At 44.8% G+C, this 24,193-nt stretch overlaps 1 protein-coding gene across 6 annotated transcripts in view; it reads right to left on the bottom strand.

Annotated features, from left to right (window-relative positions):
• banp (BTG3 associated nuclear protein) overlaps nucleotides 1-24,193 on the bottom strand; it is a 91,179-nt gene that overhangs the window by 36,890 nt on the left and 30,096 nt on the right. For all 6 annotated transcript variants that reach the window (XM_029758782.1, XM_029758777.1, XM_029758778.1 and 3 more), the window contains 3 exons: nucleotides 24,027-24,139; nucleotides 21,916-21,987; nucleotides 20,655-20,699 (listed from right to left, as the gene is read on the bottom strand). In XM_029758782.1, coding sequence (XP_029614642.1) covers nucleotides 20,655-20,699; nucleotides 21,916-21,987; nucleotides 24,027-24,139 — 230 coding nt within the window. The remainder of the gene's footprint in view (nucleotides 1-20,654; nucleotides 20,700-21,915; nucleotides 21,988-24,026; nucleotides 24,140-24,193) is intronic.

Raw genomic sequence — 24,193 nt, 5'->3', positions numbered from 1 at the left:
GAGGCATACACTCCCCCCACCCAAACAAACACCTCTGTCCCGCTCTTCCTTTCCACCCTTAAATCAACCTACAACCCCCTTCCCACACACACACACACACACACACACACACAAAACAGTTGTTCCATCCCCGAGCCCAACTCAAGAGAAGACTTCCACTCTATCACATCTCCTGCTCGCAAACATACATGGGCTCTGGCATTTGCAGCCATTCTCCATAATGATGACTTTATGATGGTTTGAATTAGCTTGTTTCTTTAGATTGAATGTGTAGACCTGATATACACACGCCGTAGAACAAAATATTGAAGTGAGCAAAAAATGGTCCTGACCTCCCGACAACCCACTGTGAGGGAGCCCAAAAGGGAGCGACAACACCCTCACCTCTGATCTTTCACACGCAGCCCACATGGTCCATGATAAACCCTCCCTGCTGGGTTTTCATGTCTTCCATGAAAGAACATCTCTGGTTTATGTACATGTGTAAATAAAAGCCTCTTTATCCACCATCCAGGGTGTTTTACTGCTGTTTATACAAGCAGTCTTTATCAGAAAAGGAAACAAAACATCAAATCAAATTATATTTGTCAGATGCGTCGTAAACAACAGGTGTAGACTAAACAGTGAAATGCTTACTTACGGGTCCTTTTCCAACAATGCAAAATTTTTTAAACATGTGACGAGGCATACACATTGAATAATGAATAACGAGTAAAAATAACATGGCTATATACACTGTATAAATACTGCTCAAAAAAATAAAGGGAACACTTAAACAACACAATGTAACTCCAAGTCAATCACACTTCTGTGAAATCAAACTGTCCACTTAGGAAGCAACACTGATTGACAATAAATGTCACATGCTGTTGTGCAAATGGAATAGACAACAGGTGGAAATTATAGGCAATTAGCAAGACACCCCCAATAAAGGTGTGTTTCTGCAGGTGGTGACCACAGACCACTTCTCAGTTCCTATGCTTCCTGGCTGATGTTTTGATCACTTTTGAATGCTGGCGGTGCTTTCACTCTAGTGGTAGCATGAGACGGAGTCTACAACCCACACAAGTGGCTCAGGTAGTGCAGCTCATCCAGGATGGCACATCAATGCGAGCTGTGGCAAGAAGGTTTGCTGTGTCTGTCAGCGTAGTGTCCAGAGCATGGAGGCGCTACCAGGAGACAGGCCAGTACATCAGGAGACATAGAGGAGGCCGTAGGAGGGCAACAGCCCAGCAGCAGGACCGCTACCTCCGCCTTTGTGCAAGGAGGAGCAGGAGGAGCACTGCCAGAGCCCTGCAAAATTACCTCCAGCAGGCCACAAATGTGCATGTGTCTGCTCAAACGGTCAGAAACAGACTCCATGAGGGTGGTATGAGGGCCCGACGTCCACAGGTGGGGGTTGTGCTTACAGCCCAACACCGTGCAGGACGTTTGGCATTTGCCAGAGAACACCAAGATTGGCAAATTCGCCACTGGCGCCCTGTGCTCTTCACAGATGAAAGCAGGTTCACACTGAGCACATGTGACAGACGTGACAGAGTCTGGAGGTGCCGTGGAGAATGTTCTGCTGCCTGCAACATCCTCCAGCATGACCGGTTTGGCGGTGGGTCAGTCATGGTGTGGGGTGGCATTTCTTTGGGGGGCCGCACAGCCCTCCATGTGCTCGCCAGAGGTAGCCTGACTGCCATTAGGTACCGAGATGAGATCCTCAGACCCCTTGTGAGACCATATGCTGGTGCGGTTGGCCCTGGGTTCCTCCTAATGCAAGACAATGCTAGACCTCATGTGGCTGGAGTGTGTCAGCAGTTCCTGCAAGAGGAAGGCATTGATGCTATGGACTGGCCCGCCCGTTCCCCAGACCTGAATCCATTTGAGCACATCTGGGACATCATGTTTCGCTCCATCCACCAACGCCACGTTGCACCACAGACTGTCCAGGAGTTGGCGGATGCTTTAGTCCAGGTCTGGGAGGAGATCCCTCAGGAGACCATCCGCCACCTCATCAGGAGCATGCCCAGGCGTTGTAGGGAGGTCATACAGGCACGTGGAGGCCACACACACTACTGAGCCTCATTTTGACTTGTTTTAAGGACATTACATCAAAGTTGGATCAGCCTGTAGTGTGGTTTTCCACTTTAATTTTGAGTGACTCCAAATCCAGACCTCCATGGGTTGATAAATTGGATTTCCATTGATTATTTTGGTGTGATTTTGTTGTTAGCACATTCAACTATGTAAAGAAAAAAGTATTTAATAAGATTATTTCATTCATTCAGATCTAGGATGTGTTATTTTAGTGTTCCCTTTATTTTTTTGAGCAGTATATATAAAAACAGACCCTTTTAAAGGATCCTCTTGATCATCTTTAATTGCTTGTGTCATCAAAGTGTGATGGGATAAGGTGTGTCTATTGGCCGTATATATTCTTAAAGAGAGAACTCAATTGTGGATGAACTGTGTCTGTAGGCCAGTAGTGACAGTATCCACAAACGGTTTTAATTGTTTACTTTTGCCACAGCCAGGTGTTAGCATTATTAGCATCATCCCAAAAAAATGCATGTAATTCATAGTATCGATGTAAGCAATGCTGCATTGCCAGCCGAAAAACACTTCAAACTAAGTTTGGTAGTTTGATTATTTTTTTTTTTACTTGCATACTGATGGAATTTTGTTACTCAAAACTGGAACTACTTCCTTATGCAGTCTCACGGCCACATCTGTGTCTGTTTTTTGCTGTAACATAGACAATAAAGGTGTATCGCAGATTGATTACAAGAGCTGTGAACAAAGTCACCGGTGGCTTGATGCAAAAAATAACGACATTCTCACTGGAAAGAAAACATGGACAGATTCTTCTCGAAAATTGACGCTACAAAACTTAGTTTGAAGTCAGTGTTTCCCCTATATTCATTTAGCAGCAGTGGACGGTGGCACACTGGAAGTGTTTTTGAGGAGGTTTCGGCTTGCAATGCAGCTTTACTAATATCGGTACAATGGATTATATTCATTTCATGCTACCTCCTAGCTGCGACAAAAGTACACAACAAATTATTCTGCATGCTGTCACTACTTGCCTAGAGACAACTTTGTGTCACATTTTCACTTAGTCATGAATTGATGTCAATGGGAGACTGAGGAAATTGTTGACTTAAGTGTTAGCTACAATTAACCCCCCCCCCAAAAATGGGGAATAGGGTATAATTAGAGACTCTCCATCCCTCTCTAAGCCCTGCTGTGGTGCATCTTCCTGGGGTAGCTGTGGGCTCAAACCCAGCAGGAGTCTGGAGGTCTGGTGTGGTAGTGATGCTCCAGGCACAGAGACATCTGGTTCTTGTTAACACACTACCAGGGAGCCAGGCAGGCTCCACAGATCTTATCTGCCCAGACACACTACTAGGGGCATAAAGTACCACTACAAGGGACATAGAGAACCTCTTTGCTATCCATTCCTCACTCACACACTGAAAAACAAGATTCACAAACGTCACACAATGACATGAACACCAACACTTGCACAGCAAAGCAAAGCATACACCAACTAGACAGTAGCCAGACACATTTTGACATGCGATCTGTGATCTCCATCTTTGATCTTGGATATCTACAGAATGATCTGTGATCTGAGAGGAAAGCCCCTTATCTTCCTCCTATAATGCCATAGGTCTATAGGAGACAGTGCAGACTCCCTATTAAAACACTGCTCCTTTGAAATGGGAACCTCTTTAATAGCACAAGCTTTAAATCCTACACCACTAACATGCATTACACAAACACTAAAAATGGGTATAAAACATACATCTCTCTGTATGTACATCACACTGTTTCCAAGTATGCAACTCTCACTCGCTCTTCCACTCCCCTTATGGATGTAATTTACGGGGGGAGCCGCTGCCTGTCTTCTCCATTCACTGTCTCTCTCCTCCATTTTGGATCCCAGAATGCTCAACAAGCCCTCCCATGATATTATTCTACAACATTCTTGGACAGGGAGAAATAGGACGATTAAATAAAAATTCCGGCTGTGGTCCAGCGGTTCGATCCAGAGTGTTCTATGTTCTGAACCCTGTAGACCTCCCCAGCATCTGCTCTGTGTGTTAGACATCAGTAACAGTAGAGCGATGGTAGTACTGGACAAAAATGTATATTGTGATAAATTGCCTGAACAATAAGTTTAAAATATTGTGCACCACTGTTCTTTTATTACTATCCTTTCCACCACCACCAGTCCCATAAACATTAGCAAATGTATTTAATTTCAAACTTCACATTTCTCTTGTACAGGCTAATTAACGAAATGAACAATAACAGCAAAATGCCTGCAATGAGTGATTGGCATGGTCAGTGTCACACACACTGCCAATGGCATTTACTAGATCAAGTACAATCTCCTGGTGCTTTTCTTATGTTCTCTGGGCAATGAGCTAAGTGCAGTCCAGCCCAGAACTCCAGTGTTAGAAGCAGAGGGAGCTGAGCTCCAAACAGCCCTGCAACAGAATGGTACTGCTTCCCCCTTTTCTCATCCCTCTAATAGTCCCTCTATCTGTCCCATCCATCCGCCCGCCCTCTCTCTCTCTCCGTCCCATCCATTCTCTCTCTCTCTCTGTCCCATCCATTCTCTCTCTCTCTCTGTCCCATCCATTCTCTCTCTCTCTCTCTCTGTCCCATCCATTCTCTCTCTCTCTCTCTCTCTCTCTGTCCCATCCATTCTCTCTCTCTCTCTCTGTCCCATCCATTCTCTCTCTCTCTCTCTCTCTCCTCTCTCTCTCTCTCTCTCTCTCTCTCTCCTCTGTCCATCCATCTTTCCTCTACTCTCTCTCTGTGTCCCATCCATTCTCTCTCTCTCTCTCTCTGTCCCATCCATTCTCTCTCATCTCTCTCCCCTCCCTCTCTGTCCCTCCATTCTCTCTCTCTCTCTCGTCCCATCCATTCTCTCTCCTCTCTCTCTGTCCTCCATCTTCCTCTCCTCTTCTCCTCTCTCTCCTCTCTCTCCCTCTCCATCCCTTCCTCTCTCTCCCCTCCCTCTCCTCTCTCTCTCTCTCTCTCTCTCTCTCTCTCTCTCTGTCCCATCCATCTCTCTCTCTCTCTCTCTCTCTCTCTCTCTGTCCCATCCATTCTCTCCCTCTCTCTCTCTCTCTGTGTCCCATCCATTCTCTCTCTCTAACTCCAACCTGTCCCATCCTCCCCATCACTTACTCTGCATCTTTCCATCACCCCCTCCCTCCCATCCACTTCCCCTGCTCCCTTTCCCTCCCACTCTCTTTCACTCCCTCCCTCTCTCTGGTGATTAAAGCCCCTGACTGACAGACCGGCCTGGGGAAGTGAGAGGGGCCTGGGGAAGTGAGAGGGGCCTGGGGAAGTGAGAGGGGCCTGGGGAAGTGAGAGGGGCCTGGGGAAGTGAGAGGGGCCTGTGGAAGTGAGAGGGGCCTGTGGAAGTGAGAGGGGCCTGGGGAAGTGAGAGGGGCCTGGGGAAGTGAGAGGGGCCTGGGGAAGTGAGAGGGGCCTGGGGAAGTGAGAGGGGCCTGGGGTTCTTGACACACTCCGGGACACACTGAGCCGTCCGGCCCGGCTGGGACCACTGAGTTCCCTGACCCGGTTCCCACACTGCTTATCCACAAGAACACAACAGTTGAACCTCAGGACGTTCCAGGTGTTACGCAACATCTGCCTGACAGGATGAGGCCTGGCCCGAGGGCTCTACCGGAGGTTGCATGGAAGGGGGAGAGCAAAAGACAGGAAGAGAGGATGTGGAGTTTCAAAGCCACTTCCTCCTGCTTGAGCACCAAGTGGGTCACCTCAGTATCACTTAAGGAATGTATACATATACAGTTGAAGTCAGAAGTTTACATACACCTTAGCCAAATACATTTAATCTCAGTTTTTCACAATTCTTGACATTTAATCCTAGTAGAAATTCTCTGTTTTAGGTCAGTTAGGATCACCACTTTATTTTAAGAATGTGAAATGTCAGAATAATAGTAGAGAGAATGATTTATTTCAGCTTTTATTTCTTTCATCACATTCCCAGTGGGTCAGAAGTTTACATACACTCAACAAGTATTTGGTATCATTGCCCTTAAATTGCTTAACTTGGGTCAAACGTTTCAGGTAGCCTTCCACATGCTTCACACAATAAGGTGGGTGAATTTTGGCACATTCCTCCTGACAGAGCTGGTGTAACGGAGTCAGGTTTGTAGGCCTCCTTGCTCACACGTGCTTTTTCAGTTCTGCCCACAAATTTTCTATAGGATTGAGGTCAGGGCTTTGTGATGGCCACTCCAATACCTTGACTTTGTTGTCCTTAAGCCATTTTGCCACAACTTTGGAAGTATGCTTGGGGTCATTGCTCATTTGGAAGACCCACTGTACCCGCACCCCACCATACCCGTCTGCACATTATGCCCTGAATCTATTCTACCACGCCCAGAAATCTGCTCCTTTTATTCTCTGTCCCCAACGCACTAGACGTCCAGTTTTGATAGCCTTTAGCCATACCCTCATGCTACTCCTCTGTTCCTCAGGTGATGTGGAGGCTAACCCAGGCCCTGCGTGTCCCCAGGCACTCTCATTTGTTGACTTCTATAATCGAAAAAGCCTTGGTTTCATGCATGTTAACATCAGAAGCCTCCTCCCTAAGTTTGTTTTACTCACTGCTTTAGCACACTCCGCCATCCCTGATGTCCTTGCCGTGTCTGAATCCTGGCTTAGGAAGGTGATAAGAGAATTATCTAATAAAAGGTAAATGAATCAATAATCCATTATGAATTAGTAGTTATGTAGCATGGATAATGAATAATCAATGTACTGAACATTAGTCCCATAAAGTCTAGTAGAGGCTGGAGAGGGAGAGACATGTGTGTGAGATACCAGGAGTAGCCTTCAAAGTTCTCCTAATCTATGGGGAAAGGAACAGGCAGTGCTGGAAAAGTGGTGGGAGGTCAAGGAAGAGATACTGTTCACCTACTGTTTGTGCGTATGTGTGTGCATAGGTTATCTACTGTTGGTGGAGGTGTGTGCGTAAGCGGAGAGAGAGGATAAAAAGAACATCTTTGTGCATGTTAGGCAGAACGTTCTCTGAATAAAGCCGTATGAAACTTTTGCAGAAAGCTGAGTCCTTGCCTAATTATTAAGCCATTGTCTTACAAACATTGGAAACTAGTCAAGGCTTATTAATTATTATCATTAGGATAGAAAACTCCTTTAACAGAAGGCCACCAAAAATTCTGAGATTTCCATACCCAACTACAACATTTTCCGTCAAGATAGAACTGCCAAAGGGAGAGGAGTTGCAATCTACTGCAGATATAGCTTGTAAAGTTCTGTCATACTTTCCAGGTCTATGCCCAAAGAGTTTGAGCTTCTAATTGTAAAAATTAATCTCTCCAGAAATAAGTCTCACTGTTGCCACCTGTTATAGACCCGCCTCAGCTCCCAGCTGTGCCCTGGACACCATATATGAATTGATTACCCCCCATCTATCTTCAGAGTTCGTTCTGTTAGGTGACCTAAACTGTGATATGCTTAACACCCCAGCAGTCCTACAATCTAAGCTAGATGCCCTCAATCTCACACAAATGATCAAGAAAACCACCAGGTACAACCCTAAATCCGTAAACATGGGGCACCATCATAGATATTATCCTGACCAACTTGCCCTCCAAATACACCTCTGCTGTTTTCAATCAGGATCTCAGCGATCACTGCCTCATTGCCTGCATCCGCTATGGGTCTGCGGTCAAACGACCACCCCTCATCACTGTCAAACGCTCTCTAAAACACTTCTGCGAGCAGGCCTTTCTAATCGACCTGGCCCAGGTATCCTGGAAGGATATTGACCTCATTCCGTCAGTTGAGGATGCCTGATCGTTCTTTAAAAGTAATTTCCACACCATCTTAAATAAGCACGCCCCTTTCAAAAAATGTAGAACTAAGAACAGATATAGCCCTTGGTTCACTCCAGACCTGACTGCCCTTGACCAGCACAAAAACATCCTATGGCGGACTGCAATAGCATCGAATAGTCCCCGCGATATGCAACTCTTCAGGGAAGTCAGGAACCAATACACACAGTCAGTCAGGAAAGCAAAGGCTAGCTTTTCAAACAGAAATTTTCATCCTGTAGCTCTAACTCCAAAAAGTTTTGGGACACTGTAAAGTCCACGGAGAACAAGAGCACCTCCTCCCAGCTGCCCACTGCAGTGAGGCTAGGAAACACGGTCACCATCGATAAATCCACAATAATCGAAAATTTCAATAAGCATCTCTCTATGGCTGGCCATGCTTTCCTCCTGGCTTACCCCAACCAACAGCTCAACACCCCTCGCAGCGACTTGCCCGAGCCTCCCCAGCTTCTCCTTCACCCGAATTCAGATCGCAGATGTTCTGAAAGAGCTGCAAAACCTGGACCCGTACAAATCAGCTGGGCTAGACAATCTGGACCCTCTCTTTCTAAAATTATACGCCGCCATTGTTGCAACCCCTATTACCAGTCTGTTCAACCTCTCGTTTTGTCCGAGATCCCTAAAGATTGGAAAGCTGCTGCGGTCATCCCCCTCTTCAAAGGGGTTGACACTCTAGACCCAAACTGTTACAGACCTATATCCATCCTGCCCTGGCTTTCTAAAGTCTTTGAAAGCCAAGTTAATAAACAGATCACTGTTTATCAGATCACCTGCGGCTATGGAACCCTGACCTGTTCACCGGACGTGCTACCTGTCCCAGACCTGCTGTCCCAGACCTGCTGGAACCCTGACCTGTTCACCGGACGTGCTACCTGTCCCAGACCTGCTGTTTTCAACTCTCTAAAGACAGCAGGAGCGGTAGAGATACTCTCAAAGATCGGCCATGAAAAAGCCAACTGACACTCTTGTGTTACTGACCTGTTGCACCCTCGACAACTACTATGATTATTATTATTTGACCATGCTGGTCATTTATGAACATTTGAACATCTTGGCCATGTGCTGTTATAATCTCCACCCGGTACAGCCAGAAGAGGACTGGCCACCCCTCATAGCCTGGTTCCTCTCTAGGTTTCTTCCTAGGTTTTGGCCTTTCTAGGGAGTTATTCCTAGCCACCGTGCTTCTACACCTGCATTGCTTGCTGTTTGGGGTTTTAGGCTGGGTTTCGGTACAGCACTTTGAGATATCAGCTGATGTAAGAATATAAATATAAATACATTTGATGTAAGAATATAAATACATTTGATTTGATCACTGACCATCTCGAATCCCACCGTACCTTCTCCGCTGTGCAATCCGGTTTCCGAGCTGGTCACGGGTGCACCTCAGCCACGCTCAAGTTACTAAACCAAAACCCCCATCAATAAAAGTACTGTGCAACCGTCTTCATCGACCTGGCCAAGGCTTTCGACTCTGTCAATCACCGTATTCTTATCGGCAGACTCAATTGCCTTGGTTTCTCAAATGACTGCCTCGCCTGGTTCACCAACTACTTTGCAGACAGAGTTCAGTGTGTAAAATCGGAGGGCCTGCTGTCCGGACCTCTGGCAGTCTCTATGGGGGTACCACAGGGTTCAAATCTCGGGCCGACTCTTTTCTCTGTATATATCAACGATGTCGCTCTTGCTGCGGGTGATTCCCTGATCCACCTCTACGCAGACGACACCATTCTGTATACATCTGGCCCTTCTTTGGACACTGTGTTAACTAAACTCCAGACGTGCTTCAACGCCATACAACACTCCTTCTGTGGACTCCAACTGCTCTTAAACGCTAGCAAAACCAAATGCATGCTTTTCAACCGTTCGCTGCCCGCACCCGCCCGCCCGACTAGCATCACTACTCTGGACGGTTCTGACCTAGAATACGTGGACAACTACAAATACCTAGGTGTCTGGCTAGACTGTAAACTCTCCTTCCAGACTCATATCAAACATCTCCAATACAAAATCAAATCTAGAATCGTCTTTCTATTTCGTAACAAAGCCTCCTTCACTCACGCCGCCAAACGTACCCTAGTAAAACTGACTATCTTACCGATCCTCGACTTCAGCGATGTCATCTACAAAATAGCTTACAATACTCTACTCAGCAAATTGGATGCAGTCTATCACAGTGCCATCCGTTTTGTTACCAAAGCGCCTTATACCACCCACCAGTGCGACCTGTATGCTCTAGTCGCCAGACCCACTGGCTCCAGGTCATCTATAAGTCTATGCTAGGTAAAGCTCTGCCTTATCTCAGCTCACTGGTCACGATAACAACACCCACCCGTAGCACGCACTCCAGCAGGTATATCTCACTGGTCCTCCCCAAAGCCAACACCTCATTTGGCCGCCTTTCCTTACAGTTCTCTGCTGCCAGTGACTGGAACGAATTGCAATAAATAAATAATACATTTAAAAAAAAATTATAATAATAATAATAATAAAAAATTTTTTTTTTTTTTTTTTTTTTTTTAAAATCGGTGAAGCTGGAGACTTATATTTCCCTCACTAACTTTAAACATCAGCTATCTAAGCAGCTAACCGATCGCTGCAGCTGTACATAGTCCATCTGTAAATAGCCCACCCAATCTACCTACCTCATCCCCATATTGTTTTTATTTACTTTGCTTCTCTTTTGCACACCAGTATCACTACTTACACACCATCATCTGCTCATCTATCACTCCAGTGTTAATCTGCTAAATTGTAATTACTTTGCTACTATGGCCTATTTATTGCCATACCTCCTCATGCCATTTGCACACACTGTATATAGACTATTCTTTTTTCTATTGTGTTATTGACTGTATGCTTGTTTATTCCATGTGTAACTCTGTTTTGTTGTTTCTGTCACACTGCTTTGCTTTATCTTGGCCAGGTCGCAGTTGTAAATGAGAACTTGTTCTCAACTAGCTTACCTGGTTAAATAAAGGTGAAATAAAATAAATAAAAATAAATAGACATTTGCGACCAAGCTTTAACTTCCTGACTGATGTCTTGAGATGTTGCTTCAATATATCCAAATCAATTCCTGCCTCATGATGCCATTTATATTGTGAAGTACACCAGTCCCTCCTGCAGCAAAGCACCCCTACAACATGACGCTGCCACCCCCATGCTTCACGGTTGGGATGGTGTTTTTCGGCTTGCAAGCCCCCCCTTTTTCCTCCAAACATAACGATGGTCATTATAGCCAAACAGTTCTATTTTTATTTTTTTCAGACCAGAGGACATTCCTCCAAAAAGTACGATCTTTGATACCATGTGCAGTTGCAAACTGTAGTCTGGATTTTTTATGGCGGCTTTGGAGCGCTGGCTTCTTCCTTGCTGAGCGGCATTTCAGGTTATGTCGATATTGGACTCTTTTTACTGTGGATATAGATACTTTTGTACCTGTTTCCTCCAGCATCTTCACCAAGGTCCTTTGCTGTTGTTCTGGGATTGATTTGCACTTTTCGCAACAAAGTACTTTCATCTCCAGGAGACAGAACGTGTCTCCTTCCTGAGCGGCATGACGGCTGCGTGGTCCCATGGTGTTTATACTTGTGTACTATTGTTTGTACAGATGAACGTGGTACCTTCAGGTGTTTGGAAATTGCTCCCCCTGGATGAACCAGACTTGTGGAGGTCTACAATGTTTTTTCTGAGGTCTTGGCTGATTTCTTTTGATTTTCCCATGATGTCAAGCAAAGAGTCACTGAGTTTGAAGGTAGGCCTTGAAATACATCCACAGGTACAACAGAAGCTTCTAAAGCCATCACATCATTTTCTAGAATTTTCCAAGCTGGTTAAAGGCACAGTCAACTTAGAAGTTTACATACACTGACACATTGGAATTGTGATACATTGAATTATAAATGAAATAATCTGTCTGTAAACAATTGTTGGAAAAATTACTTGTTGAACTTCTCCCAAGAATTTCTCTCCCTCTCCAATATGAGGGATACACACACATACAAGTGCACAGAGCAACACACACACAGTGAGTGATATACCGTGCCACTGTACCTTAGCAAGCAGTAAACGTCCAGAGACTTTGTACCGTCACAGAAGGGTAGAGGGCAAGGAGGGAGCAGACATGGGGGTCAGTCTGCAACCCACTCAGCTTTTTAAACTCTCTCTGTTTGGCTAAAACCTTCTTATCGCCGTCTTCCCCTCTCTCTGTTCCCCTTTAACCCCAGAGCCCTTCTTCCACCCTCACCCATCAACTAGCCTGCAGACATCTAACGGGGAGTCACAACCCCAGTATGTAAACACACACAACACTGCAATGACACAGGCCTATAATACAACTGCTCTGTCTGGACCAAGAATACACACCCCTTACACAAGCCACAATCTCCCAAGCGACCACAGTGGATCCCACTGCCACAGAAACACCAGTCACCACATGAAACATAGCATCCCCGCCACCACACACATACGCACCCACCCTCCCACCACCAGACAGACCACCCTCATCAACCACCCCGTCACTAGGGGGCAGCAGTCTGCAGCTGTGACGAGAGGTAGTGGGCGTTGCAGAAGGAAGCACCCTGCTGCCTGATAGACTGGCCCTATCTATAACCAAAAGGAGATTAAAAGAACGAGAGGGAAGAGGAGAGCCCCGGACGAGAGAGAGAGAGCATAGGGGGGGGTCTTTCCAGCAGTGTGATATAGGCTACACTAACATAGCCTGAGTGAGCAGTATCCCACTGCGCTGGAGCAACAATGACATCACACAGATATTAAGTGTAGCTGGAGCCTACGTACTCAGAAACAGGCCTTGTATATTGTAGTAGATTAATTTATTAGATTATTTATTTAGTTCACCTTTAACTAGGCAAGTCAGTTAAGAACAAATTCTTATTTACAATGACGGCCTACCCCGGCCAAAACTGGGCCAATTGTGCGCCGCCCTATGAGACTTCCAATCACAGCCGGTTGTGATATAGCCTGGAATCAAACCAGGGTCTGTAGTGACGCCTCGAGCACTGAGATGCAGTGCCTTGGTCTTTTGGCAATGTGTGCTGTGCTCTCACCATGTTAGAGTAATCATCACTACCGACGCACAATGAACAGAACACAATCCAGGATGCAATCAAATCGAGTTAATCTGACAAACCTGACTTCACTTATAAGTAAGTGACTCATAAGTCAGAAGTGAAACAACTTCACGCTCCGTTCCTCTGTGCCTTTCTCCGTGTGTGTGTGTGTGTGTGTGTGTGTGTGTGTGTATCCTTTAATCTGATCTGGGTTGCATCAACGTTCAAAGCAATCAGTCACACATAAAAACACACCAGGCTCGTATGAGAACAATACTGACAGAGTCAGCTAGTGCTATTCCTGTCTCACTCCCTGGGAAAACACACTAGCAAGGAGGGAAGATACACTTGAGTCACTGTGTGTGTGTCCATATATGTGTGTGTGTGTGTGTGTGTCCGTGTGTGTGTCCGTGTGTGTGTGTGTGTATGTGTGTGTGTGTGTGTGAAAAGCCAGACCTGGAACACAAGGTTAGAAGAAAAAGTCAGTGTGTGTTTGTTTTGGCGCTGGCCTCATATCATTTTACAGACACAATCAAAATAGGACCTATAAAGTTTAGCGGGAAAAGAAAAGAGCGGGTCTTTATTGGACAAGGGTCTCATGCTCTGCCAGAGGGATAGAGGTCCTGCCTCGTTACGTCCCTATGCACAGCTAGTGTGCCTCCCAAAAGCACTCTATTCCCTATGTAGTGCACTACCTTGAGCAGGGCCTACAGGGTTCTGGTCAAAAGTAGTACTCTATATAGTAGAGGATAAGGTGCCATTTGGGACACAACCCTAGTCAGCGACACTCTGGCACTGAGAGGGACACTTAGATCTATTGCACATTTTGGAGAATATTCAAAGGTGGAAACTTTCCATGGGAATTAACGGGAATATATGGGAATTAACGGGAATATGGGAAATAATTGAAATATATGCAAATTAATATTAATACCATTTAAAATGTTGATTTTTTTTGCATTGGATATATTTACCATACCATATGGAGACAGAAATCAATCAATCAAATTTATTTATGAAGCCCTACAAAGTGCTGTACAGAAACCCAGCCTAAAACACCAAACAGCAAGCAATGCAGGTGTAGAAGCATGGTGGCGAAGAAAAACTCCCTAGAAAGGCAGGAACATAGGAAGAAACCTAGAGGAACCAGGCTATGAGGGGTGGCCAGTCCTCTTCTGGCTGTGCCGGATGGAGATTATAACAGAACATGGCCAAGATGTTCAAATGTTCATAGATGACCAGCAGGGTCTAATAATAATAATCACAGTGGTTGTTGAGGGTGCAACAGGTCAGCACCTCAGGAGTAAATGTCAGTTGGCTTTTCATGGCCGATCATTCAGAGTATCTCTACCACTCCTGCTCTATCGCTCCACATGAAATATAAACCTTTAACCTTATCATAAGTAGACATATTAGAAAATGATTAAATCCTTCCAATAGGAAAAAAAAAATGAATTGAACTTTAATTAAATGAGTTGACTCTTCACATGGGATGATTTCACTAAAAAACAAAAGAAAGGGAATATTGAATGATCCATCGCATCTCCCAAAAACGTTTTCAACATACATCTGTAAAATGATAGTCTAGAAACTAAAGCTTTGGTTGCCTTCCTCTCAGGCTTCCATGTTTTCTCCTTGGACCACCTCAATGTTCACCTCTTGAACATCAGACTCTGAGGCCTCATCTTCACTGTAACTTTACAACCTCGTTGAGGATGGCTCGTTGTCAGGCTCAAAAAGACTCAAATTTGCCCAGATGGCCCCCAATTTTTCAACCCTTGTAATGGTCAGCCTGTTGCGTGATTTGGTGTGTGTGTTCCCGAACAAGGACCAGTTGCGGTCTGAGGCGGCTGATGTTAGCGGGATTTGGAGGATGATGGAGGCAACAGGGGAAAGAGCCTCAGCTCCACAAAGTCCATTTCACCAGGTGGCTGATGAGATATGTTGGCATGACTGCCATATTGCATCTCTATCCCAAAGCCCTTGCTTTGGATGTACTTCGCCAGACTGCCAATAACCTTGCCCTCATCCAGGCCAAGGTGGCGAGACACGGTAGTGATGACACCATAGGCCTTGTTGATCTCAGCTCCAGACAGGAAGCTCTTGCCAGCATACTTGGGGTCCAACATGTATGCTGCGGCACGTATGGGCTTCAGGCAGAAGTCTTCACACTTTTTGATGCATTTCAGAACTGCAGTTTCCTCTGCTTGGAGCAACAGTGAAGTGGTCAGGGCAGTACGGATTTCTTCTCTTACATCTGCAAGCATAGTCTGAACATCAGACAGAGTGGCATTGTCTCCCTAAATCCGTACAATGGCTACTGCTATAGGTTTCAGGAGTTTCAGGCTGCTTACCACTCTCTCCCAAAATACATCATCCAGGAGGATCCTCTTGATGGGGCTGTCCATATCAGCAGACTGTGATATGGCCATTTCTTGGAGCGACTCCTTCCCCCCCAGGAGACTGTCAAACATGACAACACCACATCAACGGGTGTTGCTGGGCAGCTTCAATGTAGTGCTCTTATTCTTCTCACTTTATAGCAGCAATGTAGATTGCTGCTATAACTTGATGACCCTTCACTTACCTAACCATTTCCTTGGCTCTCTTGTAGAGTGTATCCATTGTTTTCAGTGCCATGATGTCCTTGAGGAGCAGATTCAATGCATGAGCAGCACAGCCAACGGGTGTGATGTGAGGGTAGGTCTCCTCCACTTTAGACCAAGCAGCCTTCATGTTCGCAGCATTGTCTGTCACCAGTGCAAATACCTTCTGTGGTCCAAGGTCATTGACTGCCTTCAGCTCATCTGCAATGTAGAGACTGGTGTGTCTGTTGTCCCTTGTGTCTGTGCTCTTGTAGAATACTGGTTGAGGGGTGGAGATGATGTAGTTAATTATTCCTTGCCCACGAATATTCGACCACCCATCAGAGATGATTGCAATACAGTCTGCTTTCTCTATGATTTGCTTGACCTTCACTTGAACTCTGTTGAACTCTGCGTCCAGCAAATGAGTAGATAAAGCATGTTTGGTTAGAGGGGTGTATGCTGGGCGAAGAACATTCAGAAATCTCTTCCAATACACATTGCATGTGAGCATCAAAGGTGAACCAGTTGCATACACAGCTCGAACAAGACATTCACACCATTTCTCTGACTACGTTCCTCCATTGAGTAAAAAAAACATCTGATTCCAGGAGGACCATGAGCTGTTGCTATCGATAAGGTGTCCGATTCATCATTTTCACCTCGAATATAAGTAGAAGGACTTTTGTCACAGGTTGCCTGTTGTGAACGTTGAGGGAACTTTATGCACTTGGCCAGATGATTCTGCATCTTTGTTGCATTCTTCACATATGATTTGGCACAGTATTTGCAAATGCACAGCGCTTTTCCTTCTACATTAGCTGCAGTGAAATGTCTCCACACATCAGATAGTGCCCGTGGCATTTTCCTACAAAGATTAGAAAAAAATGAGTAAAAAAAAAAACAAATACAATTCCATGTACAGATATATAGTTAAGCAGTTAGATTAAACAACTCCTTTGTAAGATAAATGTTTTAAAATGAAACATGTATGGAAACAGGTGAATTAACACTCCTCAGTTAGCCTGTTTGGGATAGGGGGCAGTATTGAGAATTTTGGAAAAAATATGTGCCCATTTTTAACTGCCTACACCAACTCAGAAGCTAGAATATGCATATTATTGTTCAGGTTTGGATAGAAAACACTCTGAATTTTCTAAAACTGTTTGAATGGTGTCTGTGAGTATAACAGAACTCCTATGGCAGGCAAAAACCTGACAAGGTTTCAAGCAGGAAGTACCCTGTCTGACAAGGAGTCGTGCGTCTTGCATCTGTTTATTGAAAAGTAAGGATCTTAGCTGTAACGTGACAATTCCCAGGGCTCCGATAGGCTCTCAGAACCCGGGAAATAACTGAAGGTTGACGAGGGAGCCTCAGGCTGAAACACATTATCGGCTTTGGCAAGTGGCGGCTCAGAGGACCTTTGAATGAGGCGCGTGCACGATTCGCTCCTGAGCAGAAATTTAATTCGGCTGTTTAGGCTCAATGCACATTCCCGGTCGGAATATTATCACTTATCTACGAGATAAATGGCATAAAAATTGGTTTTAAACAGCGGTTGACATGCTTCGAAGTACGGTAATGGAATATTTAGACATTTTTGTCACGCCAATGCGCCATGCGCTACACCGTGATGAAGCATTCTGATAGTGTCTAGAACTCACGAACAAAACGTCGCTGTTTGGATATAACGATGGATTATTTGGGACCAAACCAACATTTGTTATTGAAGTAGAAGTCCTGGCAGTGTATTCTGACGAAGAACAAGCAAGGTAAGAACATTTTTCTTATAGGAAATGTGATTTTGGTGGAGGCTGACCTGGGTGGGTATCTAAATAGCTAGCCCTGTGATGCCGGGCTATGTACTTAGATTATTGCAAAATGTGCTTCATCCGAAAAGCTATTTTAAAATCGGACATATCGAGTGCATAGAGGAGTAATGTATCTATAATTCTTAAAATAATTGTTATGCTTTTTGTGAACGTTTATCGTGAGTAATTTAGCAAACTGTTAGTAAATTCCCCGGAAGTTTGCGGGGATTATGCTTTTTCTGAACGTCACATGCTAATGTAAAAAGCTGTTTTTTGATATAAATATGAACTTGATTGAACAGACATGCATGTATTGTATAACACAATGTCCTAGGTGTGTCATCTGATGAAGATCATAAAAGGTTAGTGCTGCATTTAGCTGTGGTTTGGGTTTATGTGACATGATATGCTAGCTTGAAAAATGGGTGTCTGATTATTTCTGGCTGGGCACTCTGCTGACATAATCTAATGTTTTGCTTTCGTTGTAAAGCCTTTTTGAAATCGGACAGTGGGGTTAGATTAACGAGATTCTTGTCTTTAAATAGCTGTAAAATAGTCATATGTTTGAGAAATTGAAGTAATAGTATTTCTAACGATTCAAAAATCGCGCCACTGGATTTCAGTGGCTGTTACGTAGGTGGGACATGCGCCAGAGAGGTTAGCAAGGCTCAAGCAAGCTAAAACCCACATGGTAGCAAAAACTAACTAGCAGAAATTGTTAACAAGTTAGAAATGATTTAAACACACTGCTGTAGGCTACTATTTACTAGTTAACAAAAAATCATGTATATCATATAAAATATATTCACCCCACCCAGTATTGTAATCGTTAACTTACCAGAAGGCATGTAGTCCTTGTCTCAGACAGTGTAGTAGTGTGGGCTCAAAAGCATCTCATTAGTGTGCAATAGCTTGAGAATCAGCTGTACATGTGATGGAAGAGTGCTCTGCACATGTGATGGAAGAATGCACTATGCATGTAGAGGGTTGCAATTCCATTGAATTGGGGAAGTTTAACCAAAATATGCCACAAGACCTTTATGTGTATCCCACAAAAAAAGGTTCACTGTTATAAGCTAACTTTTTTATGAATTTAAGCAACATTTCCAAAATTCCCGGGCTTAACTTCCCATGGAAAAATTCCAGAAAGTTTCAGACTCTTTGCAACCCAAGCTCTATCACACACTCTGCTCTTCAGAGGGACTTAGTCAAATGTTTGCACAGTATGGCAGGATCTAGTGTCAATGGCAGGAGTTGGTGTTTTACATCAGGCTTACAGAGGAGTGTGTGGGGGTGTGTGTTGCGGTGTGTGGGTGAGAAAGGGGGATACCTAGTCAACTGCACAACTGAATGCACTCATTCTGCTGCCTTAATCGACGTCCACATCATCAGCACCCAGGGAGCAGTTGTTGTATGGGGGTTAACTGCCTTGCTCAAGGGCAGAACGGCAGATTTTTCCACCTTGCCAGCACAGGGATTCGAACCAGCGACCTTTCGGATACTGGCCCAACGCTCTTAACCGCTAGGCTACATGCCGTGGTGGATGAGTGTGTGTGTGTGTGTGTGTGTGTGTGTGTGTGTGTGTGTGTGTGTGTGTGTGTGTGTGTATTTGATAGTCAAACCGGTGAGGAACTAGCCCTATCCTGACAAGTGAGATGTACTGGCAGAAAGCCTAAGAGTTAACAACAGGTTATTGCTGAATAACATCGGAAACAGGGTTGTAAAACTACTGTAGAACTTGGGTTAAGGAGACTTCAAAATCAGAACCAGAACAGAATTGTAACCGGAGCCAAGATACAAAAGATAAACAGTCCGGAATGCTGCTGTGCTGTCACGCCCACCGGACTCAACGACCGGTTCATCTGAGGATGTGTGAGTGTGTCTCTGTCTCAATGTGTATGTGTGTCTCCATCTCAGTGTGTGTGTGTGTGTGTGTGTGTGTGTGTGTGTGTGTGTGTGTGTGTGTGTGTGTGTGTGTGTGTGTGTGTGTGTGTGTTTCTGTAAAGGGGTAAGGGACAAATATCTCATCTGTGGAAATGAGAACACGTAAAAAACAATGCCGATCTAATACAAATCAAAACCATGCCACACACACAGGTGTTATTACAGAGACTCATACTGAGGCCCTGTCTAGAACAGACAAATGGATCCAATAACTCTGATCCAAGCTAGCCTGGTCCCAGATCTGTTAGTAGTTTTGCCTTCAAAGTCAACAACAAGGCTAGACTTCAACTTACACTCATTTGAGAATCACTGAGTTCAAGGAGTTATGGAGATACTGAGAACAGCTGGAGTTGAATATCGCTTGATAACTGATAAACTACCATATTGTGGAAAGTACCATTGGCACCCCTAGGGCCATTAACTGTAGTCTAGAGTTCGGAGTTGGCAGGACTGTTGGAGTTCCTTAGCCAACTCTCACTCCTCTCCAAACACAGAGAGCACCTTGGAATTAGGGGTGAGCTAATTGGCTTAAAAATAGCTTGGGTTTAATAAAAACAGTTCTCATAAGCTGAGAAAGACTTAACTTCACACAATCGGTCCTGTACACACACACACACACCCCTATCCTCACAGAGAAAAACAGTCTAGGGAGCGAGAGAAAGAGAGTCAGACACTTCCTCTACGGCCAGGCTTCTAGACGATCGCAATGAGATCATGAATATGAAATAACGCCTGGTCTGCACAGCACCCATCTGTGATGTGTGATCTGTGATCATCACACAGCCCTGGTGCTTTGATCAGGAGTATCTCTTTGATCCCAGAGGAAAGAACAGAGAAACAGGAAGAACAGGGCCCTCTGCACCAAACACACCATCCATTCCTCTACCCACAAAAAGAGAAGGGAGGGATGGATGGACAGAGGGGAAAGACTGACAGAAAGTTGAGAAAGCATGTGAGACAGACGGCGAGAGAGGCTGGGTAAGTGAGAGAGAGAGAGAGGGAAGGAGAGAAAATCATGAGAGAGAGAAAGACATTCGAGAGAGAGAGAGACAGATCAGACAGGGAAATGCTGTAGCTCCTCTGTGTGTTTGAAGGATCCACAGGAAAGAGGAGGACCAGCACATGGAGGTAACCCAGAAGTAATGTGGAATCTAAACTAAACCTCCATGGGTCGTTTTGTTCTGTTAGGCACCAAACAGAACAAAACGGCCTGAAACAGGGATGGGCAACATGGACTCGTCCAATAACAACCGCTAGTTCGTGTTTCATTGCAAATATTTTCCGTGAAGAAGTTTGGGGGTAAAACCCGAGGGGAGAGTTACTATAGGGAGTGAAGGGCCTTACCTGTCCATCCTGCCCAACATGTACCTGGTGGATCTGAAGGTTCCCCTGAGAGTGAGAGAGAGAGAGAGGGAGAGAGTGAGAGAGTGTGTGTGAGTGAGTGAGTGAGTGAGTGAGTGAGAGAGATCAATCAAACAGCATCACAGTCACATGACATTAGCAACACCACATTAAAAACAAGCCCAAATAAGCCCCATGCATTCCCTATGCGCTATTTTTGTTTGTAATTGTATTTCATACATATCCAATGCCGTCTGAGCTGCCATATGGACAGGCAGCATGGTAATCTCTCCCAAATAGCCTAATTTCCTTCTCCAGCATGTTGAAACCAATGGCTTTGATGAGGAGTGCCCTGTTCCACTCACTGTGAGTGGCAATTGGGAGAAGTGGGATTTTGTTGCTAAGCTATGAACTCCCAAAACAAACAAGATCATTGAGTGGGAAGGAGAGACAACAACAAAAACATTTCTGTCATCCAATCACAAAGAGCAAAAAGGCTTTTGGAGCTTTTCTTCCTCTGTCTCTCTCCTTCCCGCTACTCCTTGCTTGTACAGGTTAAGAACCTCTGTAGAATACCTGGTCAGTGTGTCGGACCTATTTGCATGAGTGCCGGTGTTTATTTGTTTGTTTGTTTGAGTGAGTTTGGGTATGCTTTTGTGCATGAGTGAGTATTCAAGTGTGTGTGTGTGTGTGTGTGTGTGTGTGTGTGTGTGTGTGTGTGTGTGTGTGTGTGTGTGTGTGTGTGTTTGTTTGTGCGCACGTGTGTGTATATTCAAGTTTGTGTGTATATATGAGCATATGTATATGTGTCTACTCAAGAGTGTGTGTGTGTGTGTGAGTGTGTGCGCGCGCAGTGGCGCCTTGAAATAAATATCTCTCCCCCCACATCTTATTAAACAAAATGTTTAACTATGATGCCGAGGCAGAGAATTCTTTCTCAGACACTTGGTGTGGTTTTGGGTCAGATTCTCATAGAGTCAAGCCATTGTGTGCATGCAAGGCTGTCTGGTGAGAGACACAGGCCATCTGGGTATTATGTGGAAACAAATAGTATAATGACCCATGCATAAGCAGGCAGTAGATATAAACAAGCACTCTTAACATTTAACATCTGCTTGCGGTGAACTCCTGCCTAATGACTTTAATACTTGCTACCATTACTAACTATTACCGTGCACTTCCGATTTACTGACTGGGATACCTGGATAGACAGACCGCATAGACAGACAGAAAAACAGACCGAGGGACAAACAGAAACACTTACCTCACTGTCCTGTGTGATCTGCACCTCTTCCCCCTGTGGCACCTGGGCAATGTGGAGATGTCCCTGAGGGATCTGATAATGGAGAGAGAACAAGATGAAAGACAGACACAGACAGACCAGACAGAGAGCTCACAATATGAGGTGTGTATGTATGTACTATAATGTGCACTACTCTTCTGGCACCGTTAACACATACAGTTAGTGAGTCCACTTTCCCCCCTCCACTAGTCTGAACCTCGCTGCTGTCACTGCCTGCCAGATCATATATATATTTCCTCAACTGCATTAGCAGCACTCGTACATTTTAAGCTCGGCTGCACCAACTAATAGTCTAGAACAGTACCTCCAACAGCACACATTTGTGTTGTAGCCCTGTACAACACAGCAGATTCAACTTGTCAACTAATCATCAAGCCCTTGATGAGTTGAATCAGGCAACAACAGAAATGTGTGCTATTGAGGGTACTCGAGGACTGGAGTCCAATACTACTTTAAATCTTTCAAAATGTACTTTGAACGTTTGCTCTAGAGTGCCTGGAGTGTCAGATAGGTGGAGTTTGCAGTTTTAGGACCATTACATTTGTCCATTAAGCCAGACAAGCTCAATTAAAAACAGATTGAGTATTTACATTAGTTCAAATAGTATTTGAACCCAGGTCTACTCCCTGATACCACTTCCTCTCATCCCTCTTCCTCTTTAATAACACGAGGGACTGATCATCTTTGAATAAAAGCAGAGTAGGAGTTCACCAGGAAGATCAATCGAAAAGTCAGAAAATTGTGTAATGTTGCATTTTCATTGGATTTTGACTCAAAACTAAACTGGACATTATTTTAAACACAAATAATGATTGTTAACTTTTTTTTTTGTTGGTCCACAAGGGTGGAATTCCAGCCTTAGCCTGTCTTTTTATGCATTACTACACTCGCCATTTTTGAGAAACCGGTTCCAGACTTTTGAGAAAGCGTTTCAGTATATACGGGTCAGACCTGATAGAGATTATAATATTAACAGCACTGTCCGCAACGCTCTCTGCCTCTATTCCGCGTATAAACATTTACGACAGCGTCAACCTGCTATCCTGGTTTCAGATCTGTTTGTGCTCTTGCCAACTATTTTGCTGTCATTGTCAAGCCAAACAGTCTGACTGGCCTCACAGCAATCTTCAAATAGCTTACAAACATAATTCTGGCATGATAGCACAAACAGACCGGCATTCAGGCTATCAAGCCGCTGCTTCCCTCAGTAACACAGTCCAGCCCGGTGGAAGAGGTGAGATCTCGGAGTAATACAGTATTTGCTCCTTAGTTGGGCTTCAACACATTTGAATAGCATACATAAGATTTACTTGTTGGTCCTTTCCCTCATTAACAATGAAAAGGTCAAAGCACATTTCTTGATTCTAAGTAATAGTGTGGACATTGGAATAGAGCCACAGTGTGACTCAATGAAGGTGCACAGGGAACAGAAAGTGATCAGACACAGGTTACTTCCTGTTGGCCCACCCACCCATAGTGATGTGGTGGGCCTGAGTGTGACCTCTGACCCCTACAGCTGTATAAGGTTGTTCAATCGAATCCCTGAGCATGATGGAACTCTGCTTCATTGACACACTGTCTTCCTGTGGAGCGGTGGACAGTCTCAGTGTAGTAGGGTGAGGTGATCTACCCACACAACACAGATAAGAGACTCACTCGGGGACTCTCAGATGACTAAGGAACTGGAGGAGGGTTGTGTGTGTGTGTGTGTGTGTGTGTGTGTGTGTGTGTGTGTGTGTGTGTGTGTGTGTGTGTGTGTATAGAGGAGAGAGAGAGTGGTAGAACGAGAACAAGACAGAGAGAATCGGAGACAGAAGGCAGAGAGATAAGAAGTGCAAAAGAGGAGAGGGGAAAAAGAGAATAAGAGAAAGGAGTGACAGATAGAAATGAAAGAGGGATCACGAGAGGAGAAAGAGAGAAAAAGACCAGAAAGAGAAATAGGTTTGGTTAGAGACTGAGAGGAAAGTGAAAGAGGATGAGAGAGATTAACAGAGAAATGGGGCAGTAGGGCAGGAATGAGAGGTAGAAGGAGAGAGGAGACGCAAACAGAGGGTGGAGACAGTGACACTCACCACTTGCACCTGTCCGTCCTCTCCTATGCGGTGGATCTGGACCTGCTGGACAGCCTGGTTGGCCAGGGTGTAGTGTAGAGTCTGCTGGGCTGCCTCCACCACAGCGCCACCCTCTGAGGAGGAGGGGCATGAGCACAGGGCAGATGAGTTAACAACAGTAAGGTGTG

The sequence above is a fragment of the Salmo trutta genome, chromosome 7 (genome assembly GCF_901001165.1).
Source record: "Salmo trutta chromosome 7, fSalTru1.1, whole genome shotgun sequence".
Classification (NCBI taxonomy): domain Eukaryota; kingdom Metazoa; phylum Chordata; class Actinopteri; order Salmoniformes; family Salmonidae; genus Salmo; species Salmo trutta.
Note: the sequence above shows the minus strand (reverse complement) of the source record. Positions and strands in the feature narration are given on the sequence as shown.